Raw genomic sequence first — 10,771 nt, forward strand, 5'->3', positions numbered from 1 at the left:
GGAATGGTTAACAGAATTCATGGATATGGTGTGACAGACAGTAGGCCTATACATTTCAAGTCCCATGTTCTGTTATTTAACAGGATATTATTTTACTTTGCCTGATGTTTTCTTTCTGGTAACGTTTAAGAATCGAAATCGTGGTACTTAAGGTAGTATAAGTATCGAAGTCAAAATGTTGGTATCATGGCAACACTGCAACTGTATGATGCTCTTAGATAGGGATGCTTACATTACTGTTTCATGAGAAGAGTCTAGGAGCAGCAGGTACACTTCCACTCATCATCTTCTACGTATGTTTCCTCTTCAATCGGGATGTTTCTGCATCACTATTTGTTTTATGTGCTGTTTTGGGAGTTTATTTCTATTAAAAGAATTGCGAGAGTAGACAAAACTACCCTGCTTAATTGAGGCTCTCTTAGTGATTGAATGTGTGACTACTACCACTGGCATAGTGTGATGTAGTGGTGGTGATGACACCTCCTTAACGATTCTAGTTTAGAGAACTTTGGCACAATGGTGCTGCTGTCAACTATGGGATTTTTGCCTCCAAAATAAATATGGTCAGTGGTGGTTGGTGGTCCTATGTGTGTGTGTGTGCGCGGTCCCGGTTGCCCCCTTGGTGTGACCACATGCGCATGCTTAGTGAAGTGACGCCGTTGACTCCATCCATGTGTGTGTGAGAAGCTCATTATTTGGCAACCGGAGTGGCAGCGGGCAGGGCTGAAGAGGGGATCCCCGGGATTTTTTTCATCGAATTACGGGTGTAAATAGTCTGTCAAAACAAGTGAAAAACTCCAGGGAAACCGCTGTTGCTACACCTTTTCTCCGTAAGTTAAGATATTATGTCAGCTCATGGGTGAAAGTAATCTCACATTTGAATCTAATTAAGCCGATAACATTGAGTTTTTTTTCTAGTCGTTCGTTAGCTTCCGAGCTAGCTACCTAGCTGGCTAACTGCTGTGTGAGTGCAAGGTAATGGTTTGTGTGTCGCTCGCTAGCGGTGTAATTAGCCACACACACCTACCGACTGCCAAGAACTAACCGCTTCTAAAGTCAAAGAATGCATGTAAACTTGTACTGGTTGATGCTTGAGAAGTCATAGACTATCACTTTATTTATTCCACCAATCCAAGTAGTCTAAAAACTATGCAGTTTGAGTCAAACATCGATTACTTGATTGTTTGTGACCGAATCCCGGAGTGGCTGTCTGTGTCTGTCTGTCTGTCTGTCTGTCTGGCTAGGCGAGTGTCCGAGGAGTTATCATTAGCCAGCCGGCTAACATTAGCTGGTCAAGCGAAAAATCGGGTTTGGTCTTTCGTATTGCATTGTTTACTCGTGTGTGATACACATTTTTATGTTTGAAAATGTGTAGTTAGGTTGGGAACCCATAAGCTTGTTGAAGTTTATCATTCATCCCCCTGAATTCATCGCTAGCAACGATAGCTTGCTCTGGCGACCTGGCTTTATAGCAAGTTGGACAGAGGGACGGACAGGTTGTTGTTGTTAACAACAAAAAGTTTGTGTTTTCGTTGGCGTTTCGGTACATCATTGGGTTATTCGGCATATGATTATTTAGTTTATTTTCAGTTCGTGTAAGATAGGAAAGCCGGCTTTTTCACTGAATTGCTTGAAGCTGCTTGCGAGATGTTTTATTGTGATTGTGTCTGGCAAGTTATAGCTTAGCTGGCTCTACGTGCTCCAAGGTTTTTATGATGGCGTAATGGTGGAGAACGGTAGTGTCCCTTTTCTGGCCGGAGCCCTCATAGACTGGCGCTCATCATCGGTTTATGCCATGATAAAAGTGTCTATTTACTATTCTTTCTAAGTAGTTGATAGTCTTTATTTCCTCTCTGTCATATAGTTGTGCTCAGGTCCTGTGGCAAAGTCGATGTTGATTACTGAAAAGTTATTTCTGTGACTTAAGGAAAAGTTTATACAGTTGTAAGAACATAGGATGCACCTTATTCATTCTCCAGATTAAAAGCCTCATGATGCATCCTTTCGACGTCATGAGAAGCATTATTGTGCTTACGCTGTGCAACCACAACAGTGTGAGACCCTTGGTCTCAGAAGACCTTTTGACAGGGCACTATTTCTGCCAGGTGTAGATTCAGTGGGGCTCGATGTCTGGTGCCATAGCGGTGCACATGCCCTCCCCTGCCAAGCGCCCTCCACGGAGACCGGGCACCCTTGGCTAGTGGCGGGGGACACATGTCGCTTTGCATCTCGTGACAGGCCATGGAGCCGCCCGAGGAGTGGTGCCCCTTGTGAAAAACCCATTTAAGAATGATACGATCAGACAGGCATGACTGGGCTGACTTGAGGTCCACTTGGGTGCTGCTGCTGCTGCTGCTGCTGCTGTTGCTACATCAGGGTTAGAACTTCAGAGCAGAGGTGTATTGGATGGTCCATTGGATTGAAAGACAAGTAGAGTAAGTAATAAGAAGGCTGTCTTACCCCTCACATTTTCATTGCCTGGTTTTAGGTGTTGCAAGGACATGAGCCGTTTTTAGTCGGTGTACGAAGCTGAATTGCATCATAGGCTAATGTGACTGAAAGTGGAGAATGCAGTGTAACCGCAAAGCAGTAGGCCCACAAAGCAGTAGGCCTATACCTCACCACATACGGCGCAGAAGAGAGACTTAGAACTTGAGTTTGCTGAGCTCTGTTTTGCATTCGCGAGTACAAGGAACCTGTTAAAAGTAGAGTCTGAATTTGGCCATTTCGTTATTCGCGAATGCAAAAATATTTCAGTGGGTTTTTGGAGAACAGCTAGCTAGAGTACAGAGCCAGATTTCATATCCACTTCTGCTCCCTATAGCGTGAGGTGTATTGTTGTACAGACTTAGGCTACGCCTAAGTGCTTACTGCTAGGCTTAATGAACCAGATGGACATACATTTACCCCAGAGGCTGATGATCCGTTGACACTGTTGACCCCATTGGGTCATTTTACCTCAGCTTGAAAGCTTAAAGCATGGAATGTTCATTCTTGACAGACAACTCATGAGTTATCGTCAGTAGTATTATACATTTCTTCAGTTATAAGAGGTAGTTGGCGGAGAGAGAACAATTTCTGCTTGTTAGATGCCAGCATATCCATTTCAGCGCGATTGCTAATAGGATCCATATCCAGTGCGTCAGAGCGAGATGGCCTTTGAGAGATGCTGGCTCCTCACTAGATTAACAACAGGAGAAAAACTGGGCCCGTGCGTGCTGTCTGATACCACCATCTTCAACCCCAGTGTAGGCCTGTCCTAACGCTTTTCAATTTAGACCTAATTTAGAGGACTGCTGTACTCTATGGAGGGGCAAATATTGTTTCCATCCACATGTCTGGCCCTGATGTATTATCATAATGGCATCTGTAGTGTACAGCAGCAGGGGGGCACCTTCAAACACCAGCTGCGGTGAGAGTTGAAACGGAGGCTTGTATGTTGAACAGGTCAGCCTGTGGTCAGCTTGAGCGATGAGGTCATAATTGACTGGAAGACGGCATGAATGGCACCCGCTGGTCGGATAAGGAGAATAGATAGATAGTTAGTACAGTACTGCCGATGTCCTCTGCTGGTTCAGGTCACCGATGGGCCTGGGCGGGGGAGTGTATGGCGTTGTTGAGCAGTAAACAGGAAACACAGGATGGTGACACCACGTGGCCTAAGCCAACCAACCAGTCGCAGGCTTTGGCTTCCCTGCCCAGTTTCCTGACACTAAAGGGAGGCAGAGTGGAGGATGAGTTGCTGCTGGGGTTGATGGGGGGGGGGGGGGGGGGGGATTCAGATTGATGTGTGCTATTACAATGTTCCTGCAGTCCTATGAGGCCATTAAAGCAGGTTCAGTAGGGCCAGGCTGTAGACACAGTCTAATAGACATGCTCTTATCTTTACTGAAGGTTCCAAGAATCAGGTAGGCCGAGCATAAACGGAATCTCTCATATTTTGAGTCATTTTTCATCCGTGTTACATAATGTTTTATGTATTGTCTTTCTTTTGATCAGTTTCAAAGAGTTGTGATTCTACAGATTAAACATATTTAAATGGCTAGTGCTGAATTCATGAAGTCATCAACCATTAGGCTATAGCCGTTGTGGCCCTTTAAGGAACATGGGAAAACAGTCTGCCCCATTTGATTGACAGATTATGTAGACGTAGTTCGTTGTGTACCCTGAGCAGTGGAGGGTGTTGGTTGTGTTGTTATCTTCAGGATGTGAAGATGCTGTTTGTCCATATGTGTGTTTCCTTTGTGTTAAGAGAATAGGCCAACTAGGACAGTAGCTGTGTTGGTCACAGGGTCCCAACCCACCCTAAGGCCCAGGCTGCTCTGAGAGGTGAGGGTGGAATCAACCCTCAACCCTCTGTGTTTACCCTGTTGACTTCATATTGACACAACTGTATGTGTGCCAAGTTCAGTTTCCTGTGTTTAGGGGTAGAACAGCTCCAATCCTTGAAGAGGGTGTGTGTTTGTGTGTGTGTGTGTGTGTGTGTGTGTGTGTGTGTGTGTGTGCGCGCGTGCACGCGTGTGTGTGTGTGTGCGTTGCACATTTCCATAATCGATAGTCAATAACGTTAACAATCAATCAATCTTAATTTAAAAAGAAGAAGAAAAAAGAACCAAATTGTAGCTTATGACATAGAAAATACGTGTGTTTTCCTCAATCAAAGCTTTATTTGTACATTTGAGGCACATTTTGATCGCAAAACAAAGAATCATGAAGGGCTTGTAAAATTGGCTCGTAAAATTGACGCTCTCCACAAAATATAACATTGCATCACTGGAACTTGTATAGATAAACAATTATGAAGGTTGATAAACACTTATGCTCGTAGCCTACAACCCTAACTTATATTTGCCTCTCCAAACTGCACACCTGACTCACCCCTGAGCTTACCTACTGGTTTTTGTTTAAGAATATTAGCATGTTAACATGCTCATGGGTGAGTCCTGTGCGCAGCCTGTTCACGGGAAGGCCAGCTGCTGAAAACACCTGCTTGGATGGGGCCGATGTCCCGGGGATGCACAATAAGTGTTTTGCCACTCTAGGGACTTTGTCTCTGTTGATTTTCCACCAGACTGTGGGATTTACATCCAGAGGTGGGGGAATGCCCCTCCAAAAGTGTTTGACGTCAAGGCGGCGAGGGCGGTGTTGTATTGAGTGGTGCCAGAGCATTGGTGGGGCCTCTTCCAGCAAGTGGACACGCAGCTCCCTGGACTGCAGCTGTGTGTCGTCGTTGTCGTCCCCCCCGGTCACTCCCCTACCCCTACCCCGCCCCCAGTCCCATCCTCTGTTGCCCCCATTTCCATCCTCTGTTGCCCCCATTTCCATCCTCTGTTGCCCCCAGTTCCATCTACTGTTGCCCCCAGTTCAAGCAATTTCGCATTGGCAGCCAGTCTAGTGTTGAATTTAAATAACAATTTCACCAAAAGCTCCCAGTCATACAGTTCGAGGCGATTTCACTGTTTATTTTGACAGTTCTGCTTGATTGATCAAATTCTTAACGATGACTGAATGATCGATTTAATCGATTAATCATTAACAACCTGTGTGCGTGCGCTGGATTTCTTGCCGCCTGTTAATCCACAACAGGTTAATAAAACATTGGAGAGGTGGTGGTTTGTAGTGCTGCAGAGGGTCCGGTCATGAACAAGTATCTGGTAGAAGTGAGAACTGACATTTCAGGTCCCGAGGACGGAAGAGCCTCTCCACTCTTGGAGGAGGAGCTGTCTTCTCAAACATGGCGGCTCATGTAGCCTGAGGACTAACTGAACAGGCAGAAGAGGAGCTCAATTCAAGCGTGTTTCCTCGTTGTGTGGTCCTGTCTTTCAATGTGGTGCTCTAAAGCTGGTCCGGCGTCAGACCGTGTGGGGTTTGGGCCTGGGTCTGGTGGTGGTGTTGCATAGGGATGTCGACACCTGTTGTTCAGGTAGGCCATATGGCCACTTTGGAATGATGAAGTGCTTGTGTTTAATGCTGTCCTACCCTATATAGGCCATTTATTGAGTCATGACTTTTTATGAGTAGACCAAATTAATTTCCTGTCGGGCAGAGTCAACTGTTAAGCGACAATGATGTTTTTATGTTGTGATTAATTCAAGTAGTCAGTTCGGCTCAGGTTGTTCTGCTTTTCATTTCAAAATCTGACCACAGGGCCATTTCTCTAGAATTCTTCTAGGCCTGTGATTGTCATGTATTTCTGGTCTCTGAGTTTATCAAGAGTTATGGAAGAAGCAAGGCATACTACAGCATTGCTAAATTTTTCCAGTTCTTCTTCTAACAATAGCTGCCACTGTCTGTTTTAACTGGCCAGTGCTGACATGGCAACTCTGGAACTCTCAGCGAGGCAGCCACACCAATACAGCGTCAAGGCTCTCATCCAGGAGGGGAACCAATCGTCTGGTGGTGCCCTGCCTGCCTGTGTCATAACAACCATGCCAGCTAGTCTATGTATGTGTGCTGACTGACGTCACACCACTGTGGAGGTGCTGACTAGGCCTCATCTATTTATCTATCTCACCTAGTGTGTGTGTGTGTGTGTGTGTGTGTGTGCGTGCGCGCGCTTTTCTGTCAGCTTCACCCAGTTTTTAATGAAACCCACATGTGCCAATGCACAGTAGCAGGCCTACAGGTAGGTTGTTCACAGAGGCGAGGGTTGTAGGGCAGATTCTGGTCATGTCGGCTGTTGTGTAACCTAATGTATAGACCACAATGGTCTTGTGTGGTGTGTTATCCAATAGGATCCCCCTCTATAGTTCTGGGGGTGGACTACTTTATTTTTTTTATGGTCGCTTCCTGCCACAGGCCATTTCCAAGAAATGTAATCTGATATGACTGCGCGTGTGGAGTCCAGGCTATATGTGGGCATGGGTGTCTAGTTTTGGGGATTTGTGATGGATTTTTGAAGCAATCTAGTTGGAACTGGAGATTATCACTCTGGAGGTAGTTGGTGGAGCAGCTCAGGTGTCCCTTTTTCAATAATAAACAACATGTTTGTGGTTTGAAGGTTGAACTGGTAGGATTAGGATGCTCACCCCAACCCAGTAGTGATCGGTTAGATTGCAGTGTGTTGTTGTGGTTGGCTATAATGTCGGCCTAAATCCCCGGTTGTCTTGGTTGGTTTTAAGATCAGTGTTGTTTCCCACACATGGCCTAAGACACACTAACTGTTGTTGAGTTCCAAGAAGGCTGATCACGACTGCTGGATTAGAAGGTTGGCTGTTTAGGGACACAGTTCTGGATCATGTAGCCTGATTTGATGAAAAGATGAGGAATATCTGATGTCGATTGACAAGATGATGTTGAAAGAAATGTGCTTTGATTGTTGGGAGCAATCTGGTAAAGGTTAAAAACATTTTTTTTTTTTTTTTTTTTTTTTTATTAATAATAACAATTACAGTACCCTTGAGTGTATCTTCTGACATTGCCTCTGGTCTCATCTAGACCTTTCTCGCTAGCCTGATCTATGAGATGTGTGTTTGCAACTGTGCACGATTGAAGCCCAAAGTGTTGATTTAATGATGAGCTCGTCATATAGACCGATACACGAGTCATTGAATTATTGAGTCAGTGGGTGTATTCGGCACCCATCCTTCACTCTGACGGCTGTGTGTCTCCTTGTGGGGTTTCTGTAGAATCTGGGTCCGGCAATGCAGGATCTGCTGCTCATGTGAATGGTTTCAAACCTCACGTAGGCTCTGGTTGATCAGTTCATTCACTGCCATGTTCATTCACTGCCATTTAGCTGACGCTTTTATCCAGAGCGACTTACATTGCAGTGAGTGCATACGTTTCAGTATATACGGTCCCAGCAGGAATCAAACCCACAACCTAAGCGCTGTTAGTGCCATGCTCTACCAACTGAGCCACGGTGGACCTAGCTCTGGCCTACATTGGTCATTTTGTCCGGTTGTGGATGGGCAATCGTTCAAAGGTACAGATTTGCGAGTGTTTAATGTTAACTGTGATGTATGAATGAATTTGCTCATGCCCATAGTGATGTCCTAATGTAGAGCTTGTCACGGCTCGATCGGCCTGAATCGTGACTGCCAACACTAACATGAAGTAACTCTGTTCCTTCTCTCAGAGACTGGGATCGTGTGAGTGTGTGTGAGTGAGTGAGTGAGTGAGAGAGAGAGAAGGGGGGGTGGGGGGGGGGGGTGCACTGAGCTTGGTGTTAGTGAGAGTCTGTTCCGTGCGTGCGTGTGTGTGTGTCTCTGTGTGTATGTGTGTGTGCCTCAACATTCCTTTGTGCTGGGGTGTGGGGGTGGGGGGTGGGGGGGGGGGGGGGACTGGCTGCACTTCCTGGGCCTTGCGCTTGCTTTGCTGTGCTGTCGTCATCGTTGTCATGTTGCTAAGGGGGAATCCAGGTGGAGCCTCAGTCAGTCTGGCAGACTAAGGGTTAAAGGCTTCCATTTTGTTAGGTAACACCCTAATGGCCTGATCAGTCAGTGGCGTTAAAATGGCAGGGCTTAACCCTTGGTGTTCAGGTCTGAACCAGTAGGGGCACCCTCTCTGCCTCAGGGCTGCTAGAGCCAATAGGAGAGAAGGAGAAGGGGAGAGAGAGAGAGAGGGAGAGGGAGAGGGAGAGGGAGGGAGGGAGGACGCAGAAGAGGAAGAGCATTTGTCAGTGTACAGTAGACCTATGGCCAGGCCAGCCAGGCATTCTCTCCCCTCCCCCTCCCCCACCAGTCAGCTGTGTGTGTGTGGGTGGATGTGGGTGGGTGGAAGGCGGACGGAGGGGTGTGCGTGCGTGTGGACGGGCGGGCACGCATGTGTGGGCGCGTGTGTGTGCGTCTCTCTCTCTCTCTCTGGCCTCCAAACACTCCGCTTGGTGAAGCCAGATTAAGTCGTATTTGTTTCCCAAAGAAATAGCACACTGTTGTTGTTCTTCATTGATATGTGTTAGAGATGACATCATTACCGACGTGAAATAGCCGTTGACGGCCGTGTACGCGCAGTGTCGGTCGTCTCTTCTACGATACGCATCTTGAGTCCTTGAGTCCTTCATGAAGGAAGGAAGGAAGAGGAGAAGGGAATACAAGAGGGCGCTCACTTCATAGGAACTGGATTCAAGGCATTATTGGGCAATCCTATGTTGTTGGCCCTTCTCTGACTCAACCCAGTGGACGCGGGTTTAAAAGCCTCAGTGTGCTTTAAATGGCTCGTAATGTGTTAGCTTGCTAAGTCCAGTCCCCAGGGGAGGTCGTTACATCAAACGTAGGCCTATCAGGTAGGAGCTACCTGAGGAAATGAAGCATTGCAATTGATTGATCTTTCCCTGAAGTACACTGCCCGCGAAAGTACAGTAAAATGAGCACACAGAAATGTCATCCCAGGTGGTCGTGTGTTTCCCATCTGTTCCCGTGTTTTACATCATGTGTAAACTGACAGCGGTGTGTAGCCCATGCTCTACCGGTAGACCACAGGACCCACAGAGGAGTTGCTGAACTAAATAGTCCTATACCCCCTAATGTAGTCCAAATGGATTTGTGGAGTAATACAATAGGCTTTGAAAATGTTAAATTACACACCACAAGTGGAGGTCAGCAGTACCCCACAACTGCAGCGTTCACGACAATCAGTTGGCAAAGTGAGTCATGTCTTTTTATGTGCAGCTTCCCACTGCTGGTAGTGATGAGAGAAGTGGGGATTGCTATGCAGTAAAATACAACATCAGAGGTGATGTGGTTATATTAATCTGAATAGGCATGTGGAAAGACTGCTGGCCTGGTCCCTCTCTCTCTCCATCCTCCCCTCTCCATTCACCCTTCTCTTTCTTTCTTTCTTTCTTTCTTTCTCTCTATCTTTCTTTCTCTATCTCCTCTTTCCATTATTCCTTCTCCCTTTCTTTCTCCTCCTCCTCCACCTCTCCATCATCCCTTCCTCTCTTCCTCTCTCTCTCCTCTGTCCATTCTCTCCCCTCTTCATTCTCCCCTCCCTCTCGGCATCCTCTATTCTTTCCCCTCCACCCTCCCTTCTCCTTTTCTCTCACCTCTCTCCAGCCCTTCTATCGTTCTCCCTGTCTAAGATCTGTTTTGCCCTGAGGCCTTATTTTTCAGCAGGAGAGGAGATGCATGGAGTCCTCAATAGCATCCTGGGGGGAATCACAGACCAGTAATCTCCCACTCTCCTCCTCCTCCTCCCTCTCCCTATCTCTCTTTGGTGTAATAGAGATGTGTGCTCATGATGTATGATGTATCTTCTAGGCCTGGATGGGGCTGACACAGTCATAGTGTAGTGAAGGTGGACGCGGACGTGCCCAGAGTTGGACTTGTTCGGTGCTATCACCATGCAAATGTATGGGTGTAGCCTAATAAATGAGTGTAGTGTACTGTACTGTCCTCAGCCATTGTCATTAGCTAAGAAACCCTGAGAGGGGGGGGGGGGGTTGCATTTCAAATGTAATAGCTTAATGCGTGTCATTGAAGGCCCTTATTTATGACCAATTAGAGCTTGATGCTCTTAATGCAATTTTCTGCCACTTATGTTACAACAACCTTGGCTAACCGGCAAGCGGCAACACGCTTAACAAATGATGTTCAGATGTGTTCAGTGTCAACACGGTGACAGCGACATTGGTTCTCACCGCAACCCCCACGCGAGACCGACCCACCACCGTAAACGGAGGGATGATGAAATGTGACATGATGGTGTTTTGCTAGCCTGAAATGGATCCTTGAGTGGGACCTGTTTCTTTGTCAACATTCCCCTTGGAGGTGTTGATTGACAGACACACTGGAGTTAGATCTGGTGAGATCTCCCTGATGTGTGTTTT

The 10,771-nt window shown here is 46.7% G+C and overlaps 1 protein-coding gene across 6 annotated transcripts in view; it reads left to right on the plus strand.

Annotated features, from left to right (window-relative positions):
• The first annotated feature begins 717 nt into the window (after positions 1–717).
• gatad2ab (GATA zinc finger domain containing 2Ab) overlaps positions 718–10,771 on the plus strand; it is a 23,621-nt gene continuing 13,567 nt past the window's right edge. For 4 of the 6 annotated variants that reach the window (XM_083672236.1, XM_083672241.1, XM_083672237.1 and 1 more), the window contains exon 1: positions 3,837–3,908. In XM_083672236.1, the coding sequence (XP_083528362.1) occupies positions 3,874–3,908 (35 nt within the window). In that variant the 5' untranslated portion in view covers positions 3,837–3,873. Of the gene's footprint in view, positions 831–3,836; positions 3,909–4,299; positions 4,330–10,771 lie in introns of those variants that run through there. The other 2 variants (XM_083672239.1, XM_083672240.1) reach the window with 2 other exon arrangements.

Source organism: Argentina silus (assembly GCF_951799395.1).
Source record: "Argentina silus genome assembly, chromosome: 6".
NCBI classification, from domain to species: Eukaryota; Metazoa; Chordata; class Actinopteri; order Argentiniformes; family Argentinidae; genus Argentina; species Argentina silus.